This window comes from Heterocephalus glaber, unplaced genomic scaffold, assembly GCF_053883595.1.
Source record: "Heterocephalus glaber isolate CG9 unplaced genomic scaffold, H.glaber_assembly_v1.0 deba00001479, whole genome shotgun sequence".
Classification (NCBI taxonomy): Eukaryota; Metazoa; Chordata; class Mammalia; order Rodentia; family Bathyergidae; genus Heterocephalus; species Heterocephalus glaber.
The window spans coordinates 4415024-4442094 of NW_028258316.1; the positions used below are offsets into that span (position 1 = coordinate 4415024).

Consider the following 27071-nt stretch of genomic DNA (forward strand, 5'->3'; position numbering starts at 1 on the left):
GGGACACTGCTGGAGCCATCCCACCCTCTCTATGCTAGGCCGTTTGTTGATGGTCCTTCCCTTGTCCGGTTACCTGACTTCTGTCCAGCCAGCCACACAGGCCCCTCCAGGCTGTGCCTGCGGGCCTTCTGACTCCCATCATCTGCCTACGCCCTCGCCTCTTTGCTTGGTGGCACGGGAAACCTTGCCTCTTGTGCAGGGTTAGTCCCCTGTACACAGGTCTCCTCCCTCCCTCCTGGGGAGACCAGAGCCTGGGGTGCTCAGCCTCAGCCTTTGGCCAGCTGGGAGTGGAGCCCAGAGAGTGGAAAGGCTTGGGCTCTCGTCCCTGGTTGTGTGGCCTTGGGCAGGTCACTTCCCCTCAGGTTCATGACTCAAGCAGAGTGGACCCATGGAGCCATGCCAGAGGCTACCTACCCGGGGATGGGAAGGTCGGTGTGTCCATGCTGACAGATCCTGGACGGGAGCACAGTTCTGCCTGTGGAGACTCTGCTGCGTCCTGGGTCCTCATCCCTGCATGCACCTGATGGCCCTTTCCCTTGGCTACCGGAACGACAGCTCCTCTGTGCCCTCCCCCTTAAGTGTCAGAACCCGGGTGACCCCAGGGCTGGAGCAGCTGCCGGCCACTGAATCATCAAGAAAGCAGCTGGACAGATGGCTGGATGGGGCTGGCCCTGCAGTCTCAGGAAAGATAGCCCTTAGCAGGCGCAGTGTGCAGCTGTCCTGCGCAGAGGGGGAGCCAGGGAGTCCTGAGGTCCAGCTGCACCCATGCTCAGGCTCGGGCCTTGCCACCCAGGGAGCCTGGCACCGTGTAGATCCCAGCCTTGCAGGCGGGAAGGAGGGGAGCCCCCCCCCCCCCCGCCGCCAGCTGGCCTCAGCCAGGGCAGGATGCGGGGCGGGTTGGGGGGGGGGTCTTTGTTTTACACAGTTTGCGGCAAGAGCAGTTAGTCTCTGCCACTTGTTACATGGGACCTTGGGGCTCAGTTTGCACATCTGTAACGGAAGGTGGCGCAGCCAGTGGCCTGGCCTGGCCGTGTGAGGAGATGGAGGGGCAGAGGAGGGATCGGGCACCAGAGAGAGACTGGCAGTGCTTGGGGAGTCAGCTGTGCTTGGTACTCTGTAGCCAGTGCTCTCTGTTACTTTGTTTTGTAATCGCTGGTTAAAGAGCTTTCCTACCTTCATGACTGATTGTCCTCTTTCTTGTTCTCTAGTCCTCCGCTGGGCACTGGGGCATGGAGCTGTGTTCATGCAGCCAGCCGCAGAGGGGCTTTCTTTTCTGGTCAGGGTTGACAAGCTGCTGCTTTCTCAGTGGCTGCCATTGTGCCGTTCAGGTGACAGTTTGCTGCACACCCACTGCCATAGAGTGCTGGGACAGTGCCCTGGGGCAAGGCTGCAACATCTGGCATCATCCTGGAACTCTCAGGCCATCCCTAAGGCCGTCTGTACTCAGGGTCACCAGATTTTCTGAGGCAAGCCACATGGGGAGAGGGGGCCAGGTTGCAGGGTCAGGCGGGGTGGGCGGTGCCCTCCCTGGGAGCTGAGATTCCTGTGAAGACTTGAGGGGTTGAGGGAGTCGGCTCAGCAGCCACCTGCGTGTGGCACAAGCTTTCTCGGCAGGGGAGTGGACAGGTGTTTCAGGTCACAGCAAGGAGGCCTGAGGGCACGGGCTTCTGTCGGGAGGAAAGGGGCAGCTGTTGCCATTTCAAGCAGAGCGGTAGAGTTATCTGAAGTTTTCTTTGTAGGGTGCTGGGAGCACAGGGCTTCATGAATGCAAGCCAGGTGTTCTGCCACTGAGCCACTGCCCCCTCCCCAGTTGTTTTTTTTTTTTTTGAGACAAGGTGTCACTATGTAGTTCATGCTGGCCTGGAACTTGCGGCAATCGATCCTTCCTCAGCCTCTCTAGTGCTGAGATTACGGGAGTGTGCCCCTACACCCTGATAAGCCCTACAATTTTAACAGGAATGATGTCTTGAGAACACGGGGGCCGGGGTACCAGGGCCTGTGGGAGCTGTAAGGTAGTCCAGGCTGGAGCAGAGAAGGTGATTGTACCTCAACGTCGTGGACTTTAGAGCCAGCAGAACCTCCTGATGGATTAGTTGTGGGGCATGGAGAAGGAGGAGGAATGAAGGGTAGCTGAGGCTTCTGGCCTGCTGTCGGGGTGCAGGATGGGGAAGGCTGTGGGGAGACAAAGGGCTCACCTTGGTCCTGCTCAGTTGGGAGTGCGCTTTAGGGTTCCAGGTGGGTGTACTGAGTGCACAGCGCAGCTCAGTGTACGAGATCTGGGTCAGAGGCATGGCCTGGGCACTTTGGCATAGACCAGTGATGGCGAACCTTTCAGAGGCCAAGTGCCAAGCTGCAACCCCAAACCCACTGCAATTAGACCTGAATGCTGATGTTTTAGTTTAGGAAAAAAACAACTCACACATTAGCATCTTTTGTCTTAAAAGAAAAACAAATAACACCGTGCCATAGGTTCACCACCACTGGCCCAGGCCACACAAAAACCACGGAGCAGCCCAGCGCCTGCTTCGGATTAGCGGCCTCTTAGGGGGAGCCGGTGTGGAGTGGGAGGTGGGCGTGGCCTGGCCCTTCCTTGGACTCGGGGGCTCTCAGGTTCCCGTAAGCTTTGCCTGCCCTTTTACTGGAGCTGTCACTGGGCTTCCATTCCTTTCAGTCAGGGCAGACCAGGTGCCCGGCATGGGGTCCTGTCGCCCTCCTAGCTGTGGCTGGCTGTCGTGCTGTGTGGGTGTTGGGGTGGCTTGTGAGCCTTGGATAGTTCCGGGTGAGGGTGAGTTTTGAGCCTGGGGACCCCTAACGCAGGAAAAGGGATCAAGGCAGTGAGGGGGCAGCTCATGGCAGTGACTGCGCCAGTTCTGTTAGGTATAGGCCTTTGCAGACCCGGGCTCCTCCTCTGATGCTCAGGACCAGAACTGTGGGGCTGTTTCCTCAGGCCCTCCAGGGCTGGCTCAAGGCTGGTGTCATTGTAGGTGCAGGGACAGTGCCCCCAGGTCTGCCCGGGTAGCGATGCGTCCATGGAGGGAGTGGCTCTGATTCACCTAGAGGGGCCGAGACACCCCTGCGGCTCACTTATGTTTCCTTTCATGGGCAGTTGGGCTCCTAATGAGAATGCTTCTCCTTGAGCTCCCAGGAAGCCTCCTCCTGAGCAGCCCAAGTGGCCGCAGGCTTTGGTCACCACGCTGTGGGGACCAGTGTGGCAACACGGTGTCAGGATTGACAAGTTAATTTCTGTTCGCAGGAGAAGTGATCATGTCAAGGTGGAAGTGGAGCATCCTGGCCCTTGTATACGATGTGCAGGAGAGGAGGCCATTTCTTCCTTGGCACTGTTTGCCGGGATGTGTGAATTTGTTGTTCGTGGCGGTGGCGGCGGCCCCTGGCCTGGGCCGTGTGAGAGCTGCAGGGGTCCCCGGAAGCTGCCGCACAGTGGCTGGCGCGCTTCCGTGTATCTGTTCTGCTGTTTCCAGTTCAGGAAAGCTGAGTGTTCTGTGCTCGTAAGAAAATGAAGTGGGGCCAGGGATTTAGCTCAGTGGTTTCACTGCCTGCTGTGCAAGCGCAAGGACCCGAGTTCGATCCCTGGTACCAAAAAAAAAGAAAATGAAGTGGGGTGTAGGGGTGCACATCTGTAATCTCAGCACTCTGGGAGGCTGAGGCAGGAGAATCAAAAGTCTGGGCCCGGCCTGGGCAATTTGGTGACTTAGCAAGACTCTGTCTCAAGGTAGAAAATACTAATTAAAAAATGGGGCTCCAGATGTAGCTTAGTGTAAAGGCCTTAGGTTCAAGGCCTGGTACCACAAAGAAGGAAGGAAGGAAGGAAATTTGAGCTGGTCATTCGTGCTGTATAATTTACATTATAAAAATCCAGGCCAGCCTTACCAATCTGCAGTAGATATTTCCCCTTAAAATTTGTCCTTAGGACCGGGGGTGCCCCTCAGTGGGCACTTGCCTAGCATATCTATGAAGTAAGGCCCTGGGTTCAATTTCCACCACTACCAAAAACAAAAAGAAAGAAAGAGACCCTTAAATTTTTGGGTCATTTAGGTGGGTGCAGTGGTACACGCCTGTAGTTCCAGCTATTTGGGAGGCTGAGGCTGGAGGGTCACTTGAGCCAGGAGTTTAAGGCCAGCCTGGGCAACATAGCAAGACCCTGTCTCAAAAAACGAGGAGGGGCCCGGGATTTAGCTCAGTGGTTTCACCGCCTGCTGCGCAAGCACAAGGACCCGAGTTCAATCCCCAGTACCAAAAAAACCAAAAAACAAAAACAACAACAAAAAAGGAGAGGTCGGCCGTAGTCACTTGACAAATGGCATGTCAATGGTACCTTAGGTAAAATAATTGCATCAGTGTTTAATTTAATGCAGCCCATTGCTGGGATGATACAAAAGGGTATTCCTGATCCGTTGAGTGGCCCTTTCGTGAACAGACTTGGGAGCGCACTCTCCTCACAGCCGCGCTGTGGAGGGTGCTCCAGTCTGTCCTTTCTCCTCGCTGCGCTTCGAGGGTGTTAAACTTGGCGTTCGCAGGGCTGCCTGGTGGTGGAGCCGGGCCTGGCCTGGCCTTGAGCTTCTGGCCCACAGCCAGGCTCTCCTCACTGGTGACCCTGAATTTCACCCAGAAGCCAGGGCAGGGTTGACCTAGGCCGAGGTGACACAGGCCCTGGGAGCCGCCAGGCTCCTCTCCTGCTCCCGTCCTCTTTTCCCTGGGCTCTGTCTGGGCCCTGACAGCATCTCTGTCCAGATACTCGGCAGGTTTCCACATGCTGCTGGCCTGGGCCATCCCTGAGGTGCAGATACCTCGCAGTCTGGGATCTGCTGGCTCCAGGAGCGGCACTGAGGGTCACTGCCCACCCGCCTGTCCCTGGGTCCCGGGCGGACTGGGTCTCTGCACTCGAGCTGCGGGTCCCGGGCCTCAGGGAGGCAGCCTTCTCCTTCCCCGAATGTCCAACATCCTGGTCTGGCCTGCTCTGTGCAGCTGCTGCCCTTCTGAGCTTGTCCAGTTTCATTCATCAAAAGCAAGGGACGCAGTGAGAGCAAACCCCAGCCCCAGTGCGGTCCTCGAGCAGTGCTCTCGGAGGAAGGCCTGCTGGGCCCCGCCCGGCATAGATGGGAGGAGACGTGTTCCTGTGCTCTGGGAGGGCCGATCCTGAGAGCCACACGGGGCTGCGTTGACAGTTTCGCATCCCTCAGAAGTACCTGTTGGTAAGGAAGCCACATAGAAGCATAGAAGCGTCGATCTCGTCAGACCGAGGCGGAAGAACCAGTTCCCGGGTGCTTGACACCCTCCTCACACTGCCTCCCAGAGGGCCGTGCTGGGAAAAGCTGCCGCTGCCGCTGCTGCCGCTGCTGCCGCTGCATTCTTCCACCTTCTTGTGGTGGACGGGACCAGCCCGTCTTGCTTACCTTTTACCTCGGTCACTAGGGAACCCAGAGCTGAAAATCTTTGTGTCCTACGCTTCTGCTGTCGCTGGGGTCTGAACTGCCTTATTCTGTGTCAGTGTTGCCTGAACAAACACCTGCGTCAGAGAAAGGACTGTTGTGTAACTTGCACACTGAGTCTGGGTTTGTTTTGACTCAGCTTCTGAGCAGAAGCAGCTCTGAGTCTCAGGCTAATTATTCACTGAGTGGTTTTCACTCACAGAACAGGAGTTTGTTGGCCTGTGCGGTTCAGGAGAACCCCGATTTCCACTTTCAAATCCCTGCTGTCCTTTTGATTTAGGGGAAGTTACTTTGGACCAAACCCGAACCGGCGTTGAGTCCTTGTAGGTTCCATGTGGGCCAGGACCCTTGTTGCCTCCTGCGGGCCTGCTGGGCGGGGAGAGAGGAGGGAGGGCTGGCTCTCCACACAGGTCCGGGCAGCACCCTTAGGCGGAAGGGAGGAGCTCGGTTCAGTCCTGTCTGGAGAATTTATGGTCCTTTGGTTTCGTCTTTCCTCTTAGGTTTTTACTTTTGCATTTCCTGTGTACAAGTCCTAAACAAAATGGACTGCTAAAAATGTCACTTGGTGTTTGTTGTTTTGTGCCTAGAATAACATTCTAGGCCTATGGAACTCTGAGTCACTGAAAGTGCTTCAGGAGGAAGAAGTCCATGCCACTGTTCTGTTTTCCTCTACTGTCCGCAGTCAGCTTTCTGCGCTTATCTAGCTGGACACACAAGGCTCCGGGGCTCCGGCGTCCCTCAGCAGCGGTGCATGGGGGGCCTGTGCCAGCCTGGGGTCCCGCCCGAGGTGCTAACCTGACTCACACTGTGCTGTCTCTCATCAGTAACAATGCCTTTCACCTCTGTGAGTTGTAGGACTCCTTACTTTTATTTTTTATTTTACCCCATCCCCCCTTACACCCCTCCCCTCCCTAGGTACAAAAGCTCTGTTTCCATTTTTTCCTTCTATTTTCACGTCCCTTCCTTTCTCCTTCCTTCCTCCCTTGTTCCCCTTCCCGTCTGAACACTTTCTTCCCACTTCCCAGTATCTGTTGCACATTTTAGTCCCGTTTCCACTTTCGGTGTCTCACACCAGAGAAGCAATGCAACACCTTATTTTTAAAAGTACAGCAAGTCGTGGAAGAAGACCAGCTGAGGAGGAAAGTTGTAGGAAAATCTGATTGGGCTGCTTACCCAGTGCCCGACCGGTGAAGAGCCATGGTGCAGCCCTGTGCACAGCGCTGCACCGGGCAGACGGGGCAGACTCGGGCTTGGTCCCCATGGCCCGCTCACAGCGGGCGCTTCTGCCAGATAGCGCTGTTCACAGCGTGGCGGGTGGCGGGGAGAGAAGCGTGGGTCTGCACAGCAGCAGGTACGCAGGCTAAGTCCGTGGCAGGCTGTGGACCCAGAACGCAGTGCAGGCTGAGCATGCGCCTCTAAGGGGCCCCTGGGGAAGCAGCCGCTGCCACTGTGAGGACAACACTTTGAGAACCACTGGCCTGGGCGGCTGCCCTCACTTTCCAAATGAGAAAAGCAACTTGGAGAGTGTGTTTTGCCTCCTTGATAAAACTAGTGGCCAGCTGGGCATGGTGGTGAACACTTGTAATCCAGCCCTGGGGCGGCTGAGGCAGGATTGCTGCTAGTTCACAGCCAGCCTGGGCTACATAGTGAGACCCTGTCTAAAAAAACCTAGTGGCCAAGCTGGCTGTGGTGGCGCACGCCGCACGCCTGTAATCCCAGCACTCAGGATGATCGGAGGATCCCGGTGAGCTCAAGGCCAACCTGGGCTACATTGTTCAGGGCCAGCCTGCACTGCAAAGCAAGACACTGTCTCAAAAAAGCCTAAAAAACTAGTTGCTTCAGGGAGAGAACTACCTTCCGATGTCCCCACACGGCAGCCCCCAGTGCTGTCGTGGTGACTGTGTGCCTGTTCCTTTCCTGGGGACCAGGCCCGGCCAGTTGACAACTTGGGACAGAGCGGGAGCCTAGGTGGCTCTGTCCTGGCCAGTAGGCACGTCTGCCCGCGGGACTAGGCCAGCCAGCCTTGTGACCCGGCACCTGCCACCCACCAAGGGAGAAGCTTGGTGGGGAGCCGAGTGCAGTCCCATCCCCGAGGTCCCTTCCCATCTTGGAAATCTTGGCACGGACCCGGAGGAAGGTTCCTGGCCATCGGGTGGGGCGCACTGGTGGGCCCCCATGTGGGCCCCCCATGAGACAGCCCTTGCTGTCTCCTCTGGGTGACAGGAAGCCCCGGGGACCCAGTGGAGAGATGCCGAGAAGCCGTCTTGGGGTGAGGTCTCCCATCTCCCTGCCCACACCACCGTCCCTGACTGTGCTTCGGGTTTATGGCCACGCAGCTCATGTCCTGGTCGTTTCCCTGTCACTCTGACTTTGGGCCTGGTTCTCTTCTCTGGACTTCACTTTCTTCTGCACCTGCAAAGTGGCTGTGAAGAGAATATGTGCCGCCGTCTTGGAGTCAATTGGAATGTGGTGTGGCCGGAGTGCTCTCTGACAACGTGGCTGGTGCTCGCCTGCTGTCCCTCCTCACCTGCACGTCCTGCAGCCCTCTGGGTCACATGGACTTGGCTCACGCCCCACCCTCAGGACTGCCTGTGCACTCCCCATCCCGGGTACTGTGAGTGCAGACTTCTGAGTGACCGCCTTCTCCTAGCGGTGCAGGGAGCGACCCCGCACCTGGACCTGTGTCGCAGCACCTAGGCTCTGCCCAGCCCCTCCCTGCTGGCTCCCTGTGCCTGGCCTCCTGGTCCCCCGACCCAGCGCTGTCCCTCCACACACACATATCACTCAGTCCACCACATTGTCCAGAAGCTCACCAGACCTGGCCAGCCGCTGTGAGCCTCACAGCTCCAGATGCCACTGGCCCTGTGCATCCTCACGCTTTCCAGCAGCCGCTGCTGGGGCCTCCCCCAGGAAGCCGTCCTAAGGCCAACCATCTCCCTTGCGCTGGGCTTAGCCCCAGGCCGCCCTGGGGATGTATTGGGACCTGCCCTCTTGCAAGTCACCCTCCTCCCCAGGGTGCTGCTTCTCCGAGGACGAGGAGGGAGAATGGCAGTGAGTGGCAGAGGGCTGTCCTCAGCAGGCGGCCGGCACGGGTGGGAGCAGTGTCGGACACCGCACTCACCTGGGCGAGCTCCCTCGCCAACCCACACCGCTCAGCTCCTCCAGCCCCTGCCTGCTGAGGGCACAACCGGGCAGAGCGAGCTGTGTCCTAACCGGCGTGGACACGCAGGTCCTCTGGTACCTGGCGAGAGGGGCCAGGTTATGCCCCAGAGTTAGGGCTGTCTTGCCAGGTTGGCTTCCTCGGGTGGGAGCTGGGGCAGAGGCTGGACCGAGGCAGCACCACCCTTCCCCTTCGCAGAGCCAGCCTTCCTCCGTCGGCCAGGTTCCATGCCCCAGGAAATGTGTGCTGGAGATCCGGGACAAGCAGCCCTCCGAAACAGCCTGGGCAGCACCCAAGCTTTGGGACACAAGGTTCTGTGCTAATATTTTTGTTTTGATGAAAAATTTAAGAACATTTCTCAACCCCCACCACAAAGAATACAGAAATATTATTATCAAGAAACTAGATGATCCCTGCTCTGTGGTGTTGCTTCAGTTTGCAAAGAAAGTTGGAACCTAAAATGCTGTAGAATGGAGCCTCAAAAAATTCCCATCCCTTGCTGGACCCAGTGTTCCTTACACAGAGCCCAGACTGGTGCACAGGTTTTCATGCCTGCCCCGGCAAGCCCGGAGCTCAGAGTCCCGGGCAGGCAGGGTTCGGGCGCCCTCACCCTGAGGAGGCAGCAGGGCCACACCATGGCGGATGAAGCCACCTCCTAGCAGACTCCACACGTCCTTCCTGGTCACCGGGGCTTGGGACCTCTGCTGAGCGGTGGGCTCTCGCCACCTCCTCTCCTCCTCCTCAGCACAGCTGAGATCTGGAAGGGCTGCGCCTGGGGCCTGGGCAGGTCCCTTCTCTTCCCAGTTCACTTTGGCTTCTGTTTAGGAAGTGTGGGTTTTCCACCTCAGATATAAAATGTGGTTAAGTGTCAGTTGGGATTTGCTGGGAGGCCCTGAAGTTACCATGTTTCCACAGGACAGTGAGTCAGGTCAGCCCAGGACTAGTGCCCGCCTGCAGCTGGGCCTGCTCCTGAGCCACACTGGCCCTTGGGCCCACGTTGGCGCTGCCCTCGGCCTAGGTCCAGGGCCTGCTGACCTCTCGGGCCCTCAGACTTGACGTCCTGCGCTGAAGATCACAAGCTGGGCTCTGTGTCCCAGGAGCGAGGCAGGGACTGCCCCCGTCTGCTGTCGTCTGACCACAGACCTGAGCTGGCAGTGGGTTTGTGTGCGCCTCCCCAGGCCAGAGCCCGGTCCTACTCGCCCTGCCCTCCTCCCTGGAGAGCTCCTGGGGAGGGGAGGTGACGAGGCGAGAGCACATTTTCCCCAGCCCAGCCTAGGTGCTGGGCACACTGCAGCCGGTGTAAGCAAGCTGGTCGGTCGTTAAGCAGAGAGGAGCCGGATCCCGACCACTTCGCTGCGCTCTGGATGAGCTGCTGCTCGGCCCGGGCTGAGGGAGCCGGGCACGCTGACTCCCTTGTAGGCCACAGTGCTTCGCAGGCCTCAGTAGCTGGGGCTGGGCCTCGCACCTCACGATGGTGCTGATCGGCCTTGGCCTTCTGTTGGGGGGTGGGGGCGCTGCAAGGAGTCGGCCGTGCCCTGCTGTCCCTCCGAATTTCTAGCAGCCTAGCCCTGCCCTTACCAGGAGCTCCTGCAGTCCCCTGGTTCAGAGTCCTTTGTCCTGGGCTGGAGCTGACACCGACTGTCACCCAGGGGAGGTGGGGACACGGGTCTGCCGTGAGGTTCACCTGCTGAGATGGTGGAGAGTGGAGTGGGTAGGCTGCGTGCCTCACTGCCTCATTAGGCTTGAAGGCCTTCCCGGCACGGCCCGCAGGAAGCTCAGCCAGCGTCTGTGGTCCCGGTGTGGGGCCTGACCCCTGGCGTCCCCGGCTACTCCCCCAGGAGGGGAGGCCCCCAAGCCTCGGGACAGTGTCCCGCCTGGCAGGGACCAGGCCACCCTGAGCATCAGCAGTCAGCCCCTGCCCTCCACCCTGACAGCCAGGTCCCCCTGAGCTGGACCTAAGCGGCCTTTCCCATCTCTGCATCCGGGCCCAGCCTGGATTTACCTCCCTGTGGGTGAGTGAGTGCCTGTGGCAGGGCCTGCATTCCGGGCAGCCCCTGTCCCCTCTTGGCCAGGCTGTGTCCTTCTCCCTGGCTGCCCAAGGGACCAGCCCTCAGCCCAAGGGTAGGGCTTCTTTAAAATAGGAGACCTAGTTCGTGCCTGTAATCACAGTGCTCAGGAGGCTGAGGCAGGAGGATCACAAGTTCCTAAATAGCCATTTAGTGAGACCCTATCTCAAAATAAAAAATATTTTAAGAGGGGCTGGGGATTGAGCTCAGTGGTTCTGCTGCCTGCCTCGCAAGTGCAAGGTCCTGAGTTTGATCCCCGGTACCAAAAAAAGAAAATTTAAGAGAAAACAGTGGGAAATGAGAGTCCTTGTCCAGAAAGCGTGCTGCCCGCTTCCTGCTCTGAGGGTTCCAGGGTGCAGCTGCTGACGGTTTATTTTTTGGTGTGTGATTTGTTTTGTCTGTTTGTTTTGAGATGGGGTCTTGTTATGTCCCAGGCTGGCCTAGGGAACCCCTGGGCTTGAATATTCCTCCTGCCTCAGCTTCCACTCCCAAAACTTTTTGAAAATGGATCCCCTGCACCCCAGTTTTTCTGGAAGTACTCCCTGAAGGGGGCAGGCTGTGGGCAAGGAAGGTTCGCTTGGAGGGAGGTGAAGGCGTCTGCCCGGAGAGGGGTGGCTGTTTTAAAAGCACAGTTGATAAGCCTCTTAGTGGGCGTGAGGCGCTGTCAGTCACAGACCCATCAGGTGCAGGTGCAGTGAGAGCCGGGAGCCTCTGACTCTGGAAAGCCCCTTTCCTGCATCCGAGCCGAGGTTGGCAACCCCAGGCATCCGTGAGACACCCGCTCCCCACGGCTTACAGATGGAGGCCCCACCCCAGCCCCACCGCCCAGGTGGGAGCCAGGGTGATGTGGCCTCTTCCCTTGGCAGGCGCGGGCCTTTGCTGCACCCGCTGCTCACAGCGCCCTGCCGGCCTGTGCAGCACACTGGCCCTGCCAGCCTTCCACTGGGCTGGAGTGGCTGAGCACGCTGCTCAGCTTCGTGCGAGGCTGTGGCTTTGGGGTGGGCACGGACAGGCCCATGCCAACCAGGTGGGTGGCCAGGGAGAGGCTGCACCCTGTACTTAGTGGGATGCTGATCCCCTTCCTCTGGGGCAGCAGTGGACACCACCCTCTTCTGCGCCTGTGTCTCCCCTCGGCTGGGAGACTGATGGCTGACAGTGAGATGCGCGGGGTTCAAATCCTAGCACTGGCTGTGCTCAGCCTGTGAGGAGAGGGCAGGGGACCCAGCCTGGAGGCCACCAGGGCTCCCCTGAGACCTGGCCCCGTGAGCACCAGTGGTGGGGCCACTCAGTGAATGGGAAATGGTCCTGGCCATGTGGCCAGGAGCGTGGGCCGAGGAAGGAGCTGGCTGGCCTCGTCCCAAGGCCAAGTCCTCTGCTGGGGCTGCCCGGACTCGTGTGAGGCCTGGCTTGCCCTGTCTGAGGCGGCCTGCTCCCTGAGGTCCCAGGCAGGACGGCACTGGCCCACTCTTCTCTCACTTCCCTTCCTCTGCCCAGTGGGCTCATCCTCCAGTGGCTCCCAGCTCCTTCCCAGGTATAAACAAACAAATTCTGTCCCCCTGATGAGGGTCTCAGAGAGCAGCATTGCGCCCTCAGGGTCCCTGAGCAAGCAGAGCTCCAAGCCCTGGCTGGCAGTGTTGTGGCGCAGGGGCTGTAGGGCAGGCCGCGGTGGCCCAGGCAGGCCAAGGGCTGTTTGGGTGCCCAGCTGGCCTGCTGCTGCCGCCTCTGCCCCTGAGCCTAGCACTGGTCCTGAGGGACAGGCGCTGCAGATGGCTGCACCTGAAGGACAGAAGGCGGACTCTGCTTCCTGTGCTCCCCTTACCCCAAGGCCGAGGAGTGTGGAAGTTTGCTCAGGATGAAGTCTTCCTCTGTGACTGTGGGTCTGTTGTCTCTGGAAGTAAAACTGGAACGGTGATTCATCCACCGTTGCAGAGCTGTGAGCCTGAGGTTGTGGTCTGGATGCCACCCCTCCTGGCAGTGGGAAGGAAATGCTCCGTGCGGGGACAGCGTACTGTCAGAGCCCCAGCACCGGCCGACACTGCCTCACCTTTTCTCTGCATTTGGGCAGGGGGAGTTTGGGCTTCACTTTTTTTTTTTGAGACAGGGTCTCGCTATGCAGTTCCGGCTGACCTTGAACTCACTTTGTAGTCCAGGCTGGCCTCAAACTTGTGGCTGTCCTCCTGCCTCAGCCTCCTAAGTGCTGGGATGACAGGCGTGGCCACCAAACCTGGTTGGCTTCACCTTGTGACCTTGGCCCAGGTCTTTGATGCACTGCGCCCAGTTTGTTCACCTTCCAGACGTAACGGAAACCTTCCCGTCTGGTGATGGCACGAGGAGGGAATGACTGCACGTAGCAGGGCATTTGGAGAGCAGCTGCTGGCTGCCTGTCATCGAGTGAATGCGAATCTGGGGCTCTAGGGTGGAATCTCATCTGGGCCAACTGACAGGGGCAGGGGCTCCCACAGGTCATCCGTGTGCTTCCCAGAGGCTGCGGCCCTAAGTCCTACAAGATCGGCAAGTGCTGAATTGCCCCATTTATGATCCTACTGTGTTAAGAGCTGGTGTCCACTCCGTGGTGGCATTTGGGTGCCTGTGGTGGTGTTTCTTTATTTTATTTTATTTACTTTTGGTACCGGGGATTGAACTCAGGACCTTTTGCTTGCGAGGCAGGCGGTAGCACTGCTGAGCTATATCCCGGCCCTTTTTATTTTTACTTTTAAAATATTTATTTAGGGTTTTTTTGGTTGGTATTGGAGATCGAACTCGGGTCCTTGTGCTTGCAAGGCAGGCGGTGGAACCACTGAGCTGAATGGGTGGTGTTTCTAAACACCAACTCTGTGTGAGTATGGCGCTGGGATAGCAGAGTGTGGTCTCTGACCTCCTGACGACTCCCGTCTTACACAGGAGAGAAGTGAGGCCCCAGAGGCCAGCGTCCCTCACTCCCGGGGGCTCACTGACAGCGGACGTGTGGGTAGGTGGGTGGGTGCAGCCCTCTGTGCGCACCTCCCCCAGCAGAGCCACGTGGCTGCAGTGACTCGGTGAACGCTGCGCTCCCTACCTCCAGGGAAAACCCACTTTCCTGTGGGGCAGCTGGGGCTCAGAAGTCCCTGTACTGAGACATCGTGAGGCCATAACTCTCCTCCGCACCTGTCCAAGCCTTGCAAAGCATTCTGCCCCCGGGAGTGTAGCCCCGGCCCAGGGGCCACTCAGGATGAGCCCAGGTAGGACGTGAGGGCCAGAATTCTGACTCAGTGCCACCGAAAGCAGGTCTGCTCCACCCAGGCTCGGGTAGGTGAGAGCTTCCTCGGCATGAAAGGGAGGGCCAGGGCTGCTGGACACGGCCCAAGTGGGAGGGAGGTGCCGGAAGCATGGTGTGGAAGGAGAAGCTTAGATCGCTCGTCTGTGGTAGCTTTATTCATTACTTACTGAAATGGTAGCATTCTAGATAAACCAGGGTAAAAATAATGGCTTTGAATTGTGTGCACGGCTCCGTCAGGCTCCCGTGGCCCATCCTGGCCCAGAGAACCTGTTCCCTCAGGGAACCTGTAGGCGGAGAACAGGGAGGCCACTTTTCTTAGCTGTTCCCAGCTCTCAACCCAAGTAACTCCTACCAGAGTGCCCTGAAGGACAGCAGAGCCATCTCTGGGTGTCATGTGTAGAATCGCATCGCAAGTCCCTGCACACCACCCCCTCAGTCTGAGCCCACGCCCCCCCCCGGGGCTGGTGCACAGTGCCCGTGGGTCATCGTCCAGCCGCTCACCATGCTCACGTGGATAGATGTCCACCATGTACCACTCGCTCACAGCCAGCAAGAAAATGGTCAGCTCCGCCCTGTGCGGACTCACGAGGCTTCACTCTGGGTCCAGTACTTGAATTTTACGAGACTATTTTACTTTTGCTGTCGAGAAAGAAAAAAGATACATGTAGTATTTCCACGGGCAGTGTGTGGAGGTATCAGCACTTGGGAGCAGATGGAAAATACGAACAGATTTTCTTGTCAGACAGAGCCTTTGCTGCTGCAGAACTTTACATCATGCTCCCTGTTTTCACGTGAATAGTTCTATACCAAGCAGAGCAGGAGCTTTGAATGTGGAAGTCGTTAGGAAAAGATGAAACACCGGGTTGCTTTTGGCGCGTCTGGGCCAGGCTGTTTTTAGCTCTTGCCTTATTAAGTGTTGGCAGAGATGTGATGTTATCAGATGGCAGTGGTGGCTGCTGTTTCTGAAGCCTTTGTTACAGATCGGTCCACAGCTCTGCCTCCTCTCTAGGCAGGACAGTTTGTCCAGGCCAGTGGCCAAGGTCACAGCAAGCCAGCTGCTGCTCCCTTCATGGCCCAACCACCCGTCCACCACACCCTTCCTCCCCGTCAGATCTGAACAATCTAAAACCTGGGCAGGGGGTGTAGCTCAGGGGTAGAGCATTTGCCTGGGATATGTGAATCACTGAAAAAAATGAGATTGTTACATTTCGGCAAGTTCTTTCTAATGTCCCCAAGTCACTTCTGCACTCCACCTTCTTTATTAGGCATCTGGCAAGTGGGGGTGTTGATTAGGTAACATCTTTAAATCCCAGTGTAGGATGAATACCAAGAACTTAAACCATGGCCCCAGGGGTTCTCAAAACTGGCCACCGTCATTTTGGAGCTGCCTGACGGGCTGCCCTACGACCTTGACTCTGGTTCCATGGCCAATGCTTAGCAGCCCTCCCCCACCCCAGGGGAAAGTTAAGCCCTGGCGGAAACCACAGCTAAGTCTGGATCCCAGCTGCCGCTCCAAGTGCCATCTGAAGAGGGCCAGTTGATGCTCACATTTGTCAGCAGCAGGCAGAGCTTGTTGCCTGGCCTGGCCAAGGGGTGAGGTGGACGTCTGAGCATGGAATGTGGCACTTGGCAGATCACCTTGCTTTGTGTGCTTCCCCTGCGTGGTGTTTGGCTGTGGCACAGCTCTGTGGGCAGGCCCGGGCGCCTCCCCCCCACCTGCTCTTTCTCCCAGGGAGAGATCTGCGGCCCACAGGCTGCCCAAGAAAGTGGCTGTTGGTAACACCACAGTCACTTACACAGAAGTTGTTTGCGATTGTGGGCTACTCTTCCTCTGGAACAAATGACGAGCGGATTAGGCCCGGGGAGTCTGACCTTTTTTGGTGTAAATGCCACACTGGCCAGTAGTGACGCCCTAAGGTTTGCCGGTGACTTTTGAAGTTTCTTTCACAGATGTGCAGGTCACCCTAAGACATGCTAGCCTCAGGCATCTCTGGGCGGGTGGCACAGGAAATGGGCGTGCCTGGCTACCCGGGGTGCTGGTGGATGTGCAGAGCAGTGACATGGAGATGGAGTGACACACGGCATACAGCCCACGTTCCAGCAGTGTCACTAGAGAGCTCTTGCATATGTTCCAGGAGACACGGAGGAGAATGCTCACAGCAGTATTGTTCTAAAAGCAAAGTCGGGACAGTCCCCATCCACCGAGGGGACAGCAGGCACACACGTGGTGTCACAGCACTGAAGGCAAAAGCACTGGCCCAGCAGCCTGTGAGAAGAGCAGCAGGCCTGCCGTGGGGTGAGCAGCGAGAGTGTGGGTCTCCGCAGAGCACGGAGTGCTCCTAGCTGACGGTACAGCTGTGCCGTGCATACAAGTGGAGACTATGGCAGAACGTGACTGCCTGCTGCAGAGGAGCAGGCGGGGACCCGACACAGCTGCTGCCCTCTGCCCAGCAAGGCAGCCACTAGCCACGTGTGCCGAGCATCCTGCATCCCTGGCAGTGCTCGGGCAGGGCTGTGTGCTAGCTAGCCTGGGTGTAGGCCCTCCCATGGGTGCAGAGTTGGGGGTGGGTAGGTGTGCGGATCTGATTAGTTCTCTGTGACTTGTGCACATGTATGCATGAAGTTTTTTAAATTTTTGTTTTAATTTTACTCCTGGAAAATCCTTAAAAAGAAAGATTTATGAGATCTGCAGTATAATTCCCTAAGTGTGAAGATTGAGGACTGGCAGGAGAGTGGTTGGAGAAGCTGCCCCACTCTGGGAATACTACAGGCAGGAGTGTCTCTTGGGTGTCGCCTTCCACCCTGGTGACACTTGTGCTGTGCAGGAGGCCGAGGAGCATGCGGTGTGCACACGTGCGTGCGTGTCTGTGGCTAGCGCTGTTGGTGAGATCACCCAATCAGCAGCGCTGTGCAAACGCCGTGTGCTGCCCCTCCCCCTGCTACCACTGGCCACCGCCGCCAGCCTCCCCTGCCTCCACAAGGAGTTTGAGGGACCCTGACGATCCCCTGAGGCCGGTGCTGCTGGCTCCCGGGGCAGACAGAAAGCTGACAGCCTCCAAGTAAGTAAGGTTTGGCCTAGTTCCTGCTGCCCTCAATTTCCAGAGTTGAGACACTCGCTTGTCACGACAGTTTCCTTTCTCCACCTGATTTATCACTTCTGGGGCTGGAGCTGGCTGTTTCGTGGCTCCTGACTACCCGGGGACAGAGATTTATGGGCAGCACCACACTGCTCAGCTGCACCCCACACACTGGACTTGCAGGAGGGGCTGGCAGGGAGGGGAGAGGCTGAACCCACTTCCGGGGTTCCCTTCCAGCCCCCAGTTCCTCTGGTCATCGTCAGGGCCAGCCCCGCACTTGCTCGTCCTCAGAGGGTTTTCCTTGCCTGCCCTGGTCCCACCTTGGTCGTCACCCTGGGGCTGTGCACCTCTCGCTCCCTGGCCCCACACCTGCTCACCCAGCCCAGGGCTCTGGAGACCCTGACCGACCGTCATGGCGAACCAGGAAGCCCAGGGCTCTGCCCAGACGGCCCCGCTCACACCTGCCCGCCGGTCCGGTAGCAGCTCACTGCCATCCCCTCCGGCTCCAAGCCTGGCTGGTGAGGGATGTGCTGGTCTTCTAGGGACATCTGAGGCTGGCATCAGACGGGCTGCACAGGGCAGCAGTGAGCCGAGTGAAAAGGAGACAGGTTACACCTGAGAGGGCGCAGACAGACCAGAGAGGAGCATGGGCATCTGTGAGGCCCTGGTGTGCTTGGGAGAGGGAGCTAAGCGCTCGCCGCTGCTCAGTAACCGGTGCAGATCTGTGAGCCTTGGGCACTGGGGATTCGGGGCGTGGTCAGCCTGGCTGCCCGCCCACAGGGGCAGCTGGCCAGGAACCGAGTGCCAGGCACTTTGGTCAGCACAGGTGCACCTCGACCTGTGATGGGGTCGCGTCCCATACGCGACAAATCAGAAGTGCGTTCACCGCACGGACCCTCGCACACCCTGACTTAGCCTCTGTGCCTGCGCGCTCCCATCAGCCGGGGTCGGACCAGTCGTCTCACACAGAGCCGCTTTCGTAAGAAATGTTGAGTAGATCCTGTCATTTCCCATGTATTTCACAAATGCTGGCCCCTAGTCGGCTCTAGCGTCTGGCTTTGTCCCTGTGCAGGTGTGGCTGGAGGGCGGCCGCGGCTGAGCGGGCGTCATGCCACAAATCACTAGCCCAGGAAGCGAAGAGTCCCAGGGGCAGCTTCTGCACGCATGACCCCAGCGGCGTCCCCTTCACTCAGCGTCACCAAGGCCATTTCCAGAGGGAGAGAGTCTTTAGCCCAGTTTTCAGGACAAAGCAAGTGGGATTTAGAGGGGGAGCTGCCCTCGCCACCTGACCCCACCCTTTGCCCACCGTGACTGGGTGACTGGGTGTTTATAACGCTGAGGTAGAAAATAGGAAGTGTGAGCCGAAAGTGAGACTCACCCTGCTGGGGTGGGTGGAGGGGCCCAACCCACCTCAGAACCCTGGGGCCCTGCTGCCCTGGGCACCCCAGCTGCCCAGTAGTGGGCCAGGCGCAGCGCTTCCTCTGTGTCTCCGTCCACACTGGTGTTCAGTTTGGCTGCCTGTGAGTGAGAGAGCCCAGGGAGCTTTGGGCTCCGTGATATCTGCAAAGGGCTGGTTAGGTTCATCCGGTCTTGCCTGGCACCTACAGAGTTCTGGCCAAGGAGCTGACTCTGGCCGTACTAAGTCACTGAAGCAGGGGTGACACAGCTAGGGTTCTGCAGTGTGAGGTGCTCTGTCGTTTATCTTCCTCTGGAGGAGTGGCGCTTTGTCACTTATTTGGAGAGTTTTTCTTTTTAAGTAATAAATTACTGGAAAATTTGTAGTGCTTTTTTAGTTTTAAAGTTATATTTTTCCTTCTCACAGGATAGTGTTTTGTTCTTTGATTTTCAGCCAATAGTAAGTGTTTTCTGTGAACTGCTGCTGTTGCTAAAAGAAGCCTCCCCGTCTCCCCAGGGTGTTTTTGGTTGTTTTTTTTCGTACTGGGGATCGAACTTGGGACCTTGCGCTTTCGAGGCAGGCGCCAGAGCCACTGAGCTAAATCCCTGGCTCCCCAGGGTGTTTTGGTTGGTTGATTTGTTCATTTTTTGAGTGTTTACTGAGCATCTACCGGCCAAGAACTGTGTTTGTATTGGGAAAATAGGCATGAACAACACATTTACAGCCCTTGGGGACATTAAAATAAATTGAATCATACAATAGGTGGTCTTTCATGACTGGTTACAATCACTTAGCATAGTGTTTTCTAGGTTCATCCATGTTGTTATATGGATAGATACTTAATCTCTTTTTCATGGACAAATAATATTCCATTGCGTGGATATACTACATTTTATTCATTTGTGAACATTTGGACTTAGAGTTGTTTCTACCTTTTGACTGTTAAGAATAATGCTGCTGTGAACTTTTTTGGTACAAGTCACATGGAAATATGTTCTCATTTCTCTAGAATTTACACCTAGGAGTAGAATTGCTGGGCTTTGTATGGCAATGTTTGATCTTATGAGGAACTAACTGCCAGATGTTTCCCAGCCCAGCTGCACCATTTTACATCCCCAGCAACAGTGTGTGTTTGTTTCCCCAATCCTTAGCAACACTTGGTTTTTGGGGTTGTTTTTTGGGGGGGGTTGCACTGGTTTTGGTTTTAGTACCAGGGATTGAACTCAGGACCTTGCACTTGCCAGGCAGGTGCGGCGCCACTGAGCTACATCCCAGCCTCCTCAGCAATGCTTGGCGTGGCTGTCTTTTTTCTTTTTTTTCTTTTGGTGCCGGGGATCGAACTCGGGTCCTCAAGCTTGCAAGGCAGGCCACGGAACCACTGAGCTAAGTCCCCAGTCCTAGGTGTCTTTTTTATCATAGCTGGTAACATGCTATGGAGGGGTGGCGGCTGTCTTTCCCTGCACTCAGTGCCAGTTTGTATATCTTCTCTGGAGAATTGTCTGTGTTTTTGCCCACTTTGAAGTGGGTCATTTTTCTGTTGTTGAGTTGTAAACATTCTTTTATTTTTTTAAATATTTTTCCCCAGTGCTTGGGATTGAACCCAGGGAGGGCTTGTGAGGGCTGTGCCAGTGTCTTAGCACTGCGCCAAGTCTCCAGCCGAGTTCTGATTCCTCTCCAGAAGTGAGTCCCTTGCCTGGTACGCAACTCACAAGCATCCCTTCCCATCCAGCAGTTTCTTTCCACCTTCCTGTTGATGTCATTTGTAGCACATTTTGAATTTTGATGAAGTCCAATTTGTATATTTTTACTTTTGTTGCTTGAACTTTTGGTGCCATACCTCAGAGGCCATGGTCAAATCCAAGAGTGTTGTGGTTTTAACTTCTCATTTAGGTCTTCGGTTCATTTTGAGTGCATTTGGTATCTGATATAATTTAGAGGCCTGGATTCATTCTTTTGCACATGACTTCCGATTTTCCCAGCTCCATTTGTTGAAATCATTCTTTCCCCACCGAGTAGTCTTGACTTTCTTCTCGAGAGTCAGTTGCCATAACCACATGGTTTTATTTCTGGACTCGGTTCAGTGCTGTTGAGCTCCATGTCTGTCTCCCTGTAAGTACCATAGTGTCAAGTAGTATGGCTTTTGAGTAGTTCTTTTTTTTTTGGTACTGGGGATCGAACTCATGACCTTGCACTTGTGAGGCAGGCGCAGTGCCACTGAGCTAAATCCCCAGCCCTCTAGTAGTTCATTTTTAAGTTGAGGCATATGAGTCTCCCAGCTTTGTCTTTCTCCAAGATTGTTTCGGCCATTCTGAATCACTGTATTTCCGTACTAATTTAGGAGTAGAGTGTTAGTTTCTATAAAGCCAGCTGGAATTCTCATAGACTGCAAATTATCATCACTGGGTATTGGAATCCTAATATCAAGCCTTCTGCACCATGAACATAATATGCTTTTTCATTTATTTAACTTGTCTCTAACTTTTTTCAGCAATATTTTATAGTTTTCAGTGTGTAAATCTTACATTTTTGCTGACTCTGTGCCTATGTATCCTTTTTTGGATGATATTATAAATGAAACTTTCTAAATTTCATTTCAGAATGTTCATTACCACTGTGTAGAGATATAACTGATCTTTGTGTATTGACCTCGTGTCTTGTGACCTTACTGTTATACTAACACTCGTGGGTTGTTTGGTTTTGCAGCACTGGGGGATGAACTCTGGGCCACCTGCAGCCAGGCAAGTGCTGTAGCCCTGAGCTCCACCCCCACCCCAGTTCTAACAGCTCAGTAGATTGCTGAGCTTTACTGTGCGTAAGATCGTGTCATGCACAAATAGAGATAGTTTGGTGTCTCCTCTTCTAGTCAGGGTGCCTTTTCCTCTTTCTTTCTCTTACCCAACTGCCCTGAGAGTGCAGTGTCAGATTGGAGCAATGAGAAGGGACTTCCTGTCTCATCCAGATCCTAGGGGAAGTCATTCAGTCCTTCACCCCAGCCCAGAGCAAGGTGGACACTTCACTTCCAGTCCAGTCCCCGCTGCCAGCTCTGGGTCCTGGCTGCATCCCGCAGCTGATTTGGGAAGGCCTTCCTCATTAGTTCTTACATCCTACGTGTCTGTGATTCTACTGGAACGCTTTCTTTTTAGCTAGGTCCCTTGGACATTGGCTAGGCCATGGTACAGAAAGGACACTTACATGTGTTCACAAGTTCTTTTTCCCTGCCTCTCTTGGTTGCTCTCCGTGCCCACAATTCTGAGCAATCCACCCTTGCTGGAAATTGCAGAGGCTGAACCCCAAAAGCCAAGCTGTGTTAGTGGGTCCATAGTCCCTTTCCTCTGAGCCCCAGCAGTCAGGAGATTGGGTTGAGGACTGTTGGTGTCCACGGAAGGTCGGGGAGTCACAGCTGCTTCCCACGCCGGCCTCTAACAGCCGGTGCCCTCTGTGTTTTCAGACTCCCAGCGTTCTCACCTCTCTTCCTTCACCATGAAGCTGATGGACAAATTCCACTCGCCCAAAATCAAGAGGACGCCGTCGAAGAAGGGGAAGCCAGCAGAGGTGTCTGTGAAGATCCTGGAGAAGCCCGTCAACAAAGTAAGCTGGCTCTCCAGGTGCTCCCGCCCTGGCCGTGTGCGCGCGGCAGTGTGAGTTGTGTTGTTTGAGTGCGGCCCTTGGCTCCTTCTGCGTCCTTCTGAAATAGGGACCGTGTGTGCAGCAGAGTCCAGCAGGAGCCAGGGCGGCTCTCCTCCCTGCTGCTCCTCCCTCAGGGTGCCTCAGTCGGTCATGTGCTGGGTGCTGCCTCCACCCCAGAGTGCCCTCCCTGGGGCACTCACACAGGGAGGTCTGTGATGTCCAGACGCCCATCATTCAGCTTCAGGGCCCTGCTCGTAGCCGGGAATCCTCCACACCCAGCCAAAGACACCCTCTAGCACAAGTGACCTTGGCAGGGCCTGCAGAGCCAGATGTATTGGAACCGCTGTTGGTTTTCATTGACCCTCTCTTCAGCCCACAACGGCCAAGCTCTGTAGGAATCCAGGTTTCCTCTCTTCCAGGAGGCAAGAAACAGATTTCTACCAGAGGGCTACCCTATCCCCTTGGATCTGGAGCAGCAGGCAGTAGAATTTATGTCCACCAGTGCTGTGGCTTCCAGGTCTCAGAGGCAGAAGGTCAGTGTGACTTCAGAATGGTTGGGTTTGCCTTCCTTCTACTGCAGAACCCTGGTCCATGGTTGGGCTGGAAAAGCAGCTTTCACAGTATCTTTGTGTCTGACTGGGTGGCAGCTGTGGGCTGAAGTGTTAGAGCCTGAGGGGTCTTGGACAGAAGCAGAGCTGGTCCAAGCTCCCCTGGTCTGGAGAGAGCACTGGAGCCCAGTGAAAGCTCAGGGTCCTGGCTGGGTTCGGGCCGGATGTCCTGTCAGGTCAGCAGGTTCAGGGGAAGCAAAGAGCAGCTGTTCTCTGCTGGAGCTGCTGAGGCCGTGGGAGCGGCTCAGGAGAGGAACGCACCGAGCACCTGGAGTGCGCTCCGCTGCCTACCTGCCAGGCCAGGCGCACTCAGAGCAGGCGCCATGTGTCTGCGCTCTTCTCTGCTCATTCTCCCTGACGGCCCTGACGGGGACAGGCCGAGTCCTCAGAGAAGCACTAAGCACGGTACACAGCGAGAAAGGTGAACGCAGGCTGTTGGACGTCAGTCTGGATTTTCACCGTTCCCGTCCTTCTTTAAGAAAGAAAGCCAGAGTTTACTTATGATATCTCACAGATCTAAACATTAATCCCGACCCATACTATACACACAAATAAATTTAGCATTTTAAAGTAAAATAAGCTTTGTCAAGAAATAGACCCTTATCCTCTGGTGATCCTTTCTCCCAGAACTATTGTGCAGCATCAGTTTTACACAGCTGACAAACTCTGACTACCCTGTCACTGAAACAGTTCGGGGGGGGGGGGGGCAGGGTCACACTCATTAGTCCAGGCCAGCCTTGAACTCACTACATAGCCCAGGCTGGCCTCGGGCTCCCCAGTGCTGGGATTACAGGTGTGTGCCACCATACCCAGCCGGAGTTCTTGAGTCTTGCAAGTCGTCTACTTTTGGTTTTTAAGTTGGCTGGCAGAATATTTTAAAAGTTTATTAAAAGTAGAGAAGTAAAGATTTTAAATCCATGAGCCTTTTGTGGAATGGTAGTTTTTCCTGCCCCATCTGTTAACAAAGGAGGCTGAGGAAGAGGAGGGAAGCGTCCAGCAAGCCAGAGATCTGAGTCCCAAACTGGAGGGAGGAGCGCAGGCGAGGAGGAGACTGTGTGCGGTTCTGTTACCATATGGCAGGCACTGGTTCCGGGGAGAAGACGGGCCGGCCTCGGCGCCAGTTGGAGCAGTGCAGAGAGATGAGGCTTACTGACACCTTTGCCCTGCTAGCGAAACCTTGGAGACTGTTTGGCCGCTCTGCTCTTGGACTTTTTCTCATCTTATTCAGTCTCTCAGCAGAGGTCATGGAGGAGAACTTGATGTGAAAGCACCCCTCACTTAATGGGGTGCCTGCAGACGAGCCCCCGGACATCCTTGGCAGAGAGCACTTGGACACTTCCAGGGTCACCATAGGAGGGTCCAGTGGACCTACTGGGCATCTAGGGGCAGGGACGGGGTGTGTGTCACCTCCCAGCCACAGGGCAGCACCCACAGCAAGGAACCGTCGGCCCCGCCCAGCCGAGGCACCCAGGCGCGGCCTGCTGTGTGCAGGGAGCTGTTGGTGAGACCTGCACCCTGGACCACCAGGCCCGTGTGGCCCCTGCCAGCCCCAGCATGAAGAGGCTGCTGTCTGCAGAGTGGGTGGCCCCAGGCAGGACTGGGAATGCGGGTGTCACCCGGTGTGGGGACTCAGGGGCTGTGACCCCAGGCTCAGGCTGCTGTCATCAGTCCTCACTGGCCAGCTCTCTGGCCACTCAGAGGAGGTCTGCACACACGGTGTCATCTTCTTCCAGCCTGCCTGCATGGCTCTCCCGGCCGAAACTGAAGCCAGGTCCTGGGGGCAGTGCAGATTCACCTCTTATGGAGGGCTGTGTGCCCAGCCCCAAGCCCCATCCAGGTGCTGCTGCTTTTCTCCTCATCATAACCTTGAGGGGAAGGATTTTTGTTATTCCCAGCATGGTGTTGGCTCCTGCCCAAAGTCTGTTTTCCACTGCGTTCTATTGCCTTTATATGCCCATAGATGAATTTATGAACTGTTCAGAGCTATTAACAGGCCTGATGGTGAGCTGTAGGGTTGAAGTAGCAGGACATTTAGCCACAGGCTGAGCGGTGGAGCTGACAGCCATACCCGACCCAGTTGGCCCTGACCCGAGGTAGCCCAGAGGCGTGAGGACAGGCGGGCCCGGCTCCTGAGCAGCCTGTGAGGTCCTCCTGTGAAGCATAAGCAGGGAGAGGTGGAGGCAGGTGGGGCTGCCTGGGGGCTCCATGCAGGCCCCGGGTGCAACCCAGCGGGACGAGCACTGTGCACAGGGCCCCGTCGGCCTGTGACTCCCGCTCTGTGTTTGGTGCCCCCCAGCACAGCCCGCACAGCCCAGGTTCGTGTGGCTCCCCGTTGGCAGTGTCGTGAGCGGCCTGGGCCGTCTGTGGCGTCCACATGGATGATGGAGGCCAGGGTGGGAGTGGGGGAGTAGCCGGGGAAGGGCCAGGTCTCCTGCCCTGGCCACAGAGCTTGGCCATGTCACAGTGACACTGACATCAGCAGGAAAGCGTGTCAGAGTCTCCCACCTGCGCCTCCTTTTTCACCAGGGGGTTACTAGTAAATTTCTTTACTTCTTCCAGCACATCTTTAATGTGTTTTCCTGCTGTCTCCCCAAGCTCTGGAATCAAATAGACCAAGTTCAGATTCCAGGCCCCACATTACAGCGCTCTGACCGTCTGCAGCGAGGGCTCAGGCCTCAGTGTCCCCACCTGTGGACAGATTGGGGTTGCCCTGTGGTGTGGTGTGGTGTGTTGTAGCCCCACAGTGGGCGCCCACGAAACACAGAGCGCTAGTGGCTGTGGGCTGCCTCTCTCCTTCCCTCGGGGATTTACATCCTCTGTCCCTGCTTTACTGCTAGCCACGCACAGCCTCTGTCCAGTGTGGCATCTGGTAGCTGTTGGGACTGCTTCCACTCACAGCCTCTTCTGCCCCAGTGCTGACCTCAGCAGCGACACACACAGACGGGGAGCCCGGCGTGGCTGCTGGCCTTCTGGACTTGGCAGAGTTATGGGGACCGGTGGTGGCAGCTGCTCTCCGGCTGGAGGGGTACACAGACGGACACGTGTGCTCTGTGAGCTCGTGTGCCTGAGCACCTTCGGCACAGCCACCTGGAGCGAGTTCCGGGTGTGGGTGTCACTGTGTCCCTGCAGACCTGGCCACACTTAGCAGCTGAAGGGCGAGGGAGGGCCCAGTGCTCAGAGGCCAGCACTCGGGAGGGGAATGGGCACCGCCCGACTGCTAGGCCACCCCCACCCCACCCCCATCCCATCAACCCCTTTCTCTCTTGCCGCCTAGGGTCACATTTTCTTAAAATATTTCCTGTTCCCGGCGCGGAGTTTAATCCTTGCTGGCCTCCGGCATTTCCTGGTGTGCTGGGATGGCAGCATCTGTCTGGTCCCCCTCCAGCCCGACTGTGGCTCTGGTCATGCTGGCTGCTGGCAGGCCTCTCAAAGCCTGATGGTGCTGTCCTGGTGGTGAGGAAGCAGTACCCGATCCATGGAGACAGCAGGAAGTAAACTGTTCAGCTCGTGAGAGGAGAGAGTGAGTCAGGGTGCAGAGGACCCGCGACAAGCAGGAGGGGGTGTGCGCCCTGCGGTGTCCCCGTGGTCTGCAGGACACTCTGGGGAGGTCCACAGAGAAGCCATTCTGGGCTTTGGAGCTTGTCTGCCCAGGAAGCTGTTCCTTGTTGATCTCATTTATTTGTAGTTTTCTTTCGATGATCCTCCACTAATGAATTTTTTATTTAAAATGATGTCCCCCATCATTTTAGAAGAAAAGTTAGTGTTCAAAATCATAACCACTTTTGGGCTGGGCTTGGTGGTGGCACACCTGTGATCCCAGCACTGGGAGGCTGAGGAGGGGGGATCCCCACGAGTTCGAGGCCAGCCTGGGGTACAACTACATAGCGAAATGCTGTCTCAGAATATTTGTGCCATTTGTTTATACACTTACACATCACTGCTTCAGTTAACTTTCCCTGGAAGGTACCTTCTTACCCTGCGTGACCTCCCTTGCTTTTCTTTCCGGCCCCGGAGAGCCCAGGGCTGGCCGTTTCTGGGTACACACCACCTTCATCTGCACTGGCCTGTCATCTGTTCGACTTGAGTAGATCGCGCACTTGTGGGTTTCTCCACTCAGCAGATGGCCCTCGATATCCCTGCCCCTGCCTGCCCCAGCGGCCCGTGTCACTGCCATTAGGGCCACTGGAGGAGGAGGCTGGGGAAGAGGAAGGGAGGGAGCAGTCTCCATAGTCAGGGAGGAAGGGGTCGGCCTTCTCCTCAGGAACAGCCCGGCACTGGGCACTGTACTGCCGCAGCCTCTCTCCCTCCCTGCTCACCCCAGCAGCCCACCTCTCCCAGCCCTGGGTTGCTGGTTTGGGGGAGTAGCTAGCATAACTCCATTGAGAGGCTGTGGGCTGGGGCTGAGCAGTGTGGGAAGCCAGTGAGGAGACCCCT

The 27071-nt window shown here is 56.5% G+C and overlaps 1 protein-coding gene and 1 long non-coding RNA gene across 23 annotated transcripts in view; one reads left to right on the forward strand and one right to left on the reverse strand.

The window, feature by feature from the left end:
- Nucleotides 1-27071, forward strand: part of Rapgef1 (Rap guanine nucleotide exchange factor 1) — a 98290-nt gene that overhangs the window by 27314 nt on the left and 43905 nt on the right. For 13 of the 21 annotated variants that reach the window (XM_004849067.4, XM_087183015.1, XM_087183013.1 and 10 more), the window contains 2 exons: nucleotides 21851-21990; nucleotides 22449-22562. In XM_004849067.4, coding sequence (XP_004849124.1) covers nucleotides 21851-21990; nucleotides 22449-22562 — 254 coding nt within the window. The remainder of the gene's footprint in view (nucleotides 1-21850; nucleotides 21991-22448; nucleotides 22563-27071) is intronic. The other 8 variants (XM_021261843.2, XM_087183016.1, XM_004849068.4 and 5 more) reach the window with 1 other exon arrangement.
- Nucleotides 14065-15755, reverse strand: LOC147826040 (uncharacterized). Of its 2 annotated transcripts, XR_015439813.1 has the most exons (3): nucleotides 14657-15732; nucleotides 14431-14568; nucleotides 14065-14213 (listed from the first exon to the last, which is right to left on the reverse strand). It is a non-coding gene; the product is annotated as an uncharacterized LOC147826040 (long non-coding RNA). The 2 variants fall into 2 exon arrangements; XR_015439812.1 differs by having other exon boundaries at nucleotides 14065-14568; nucleotides 14657-15755.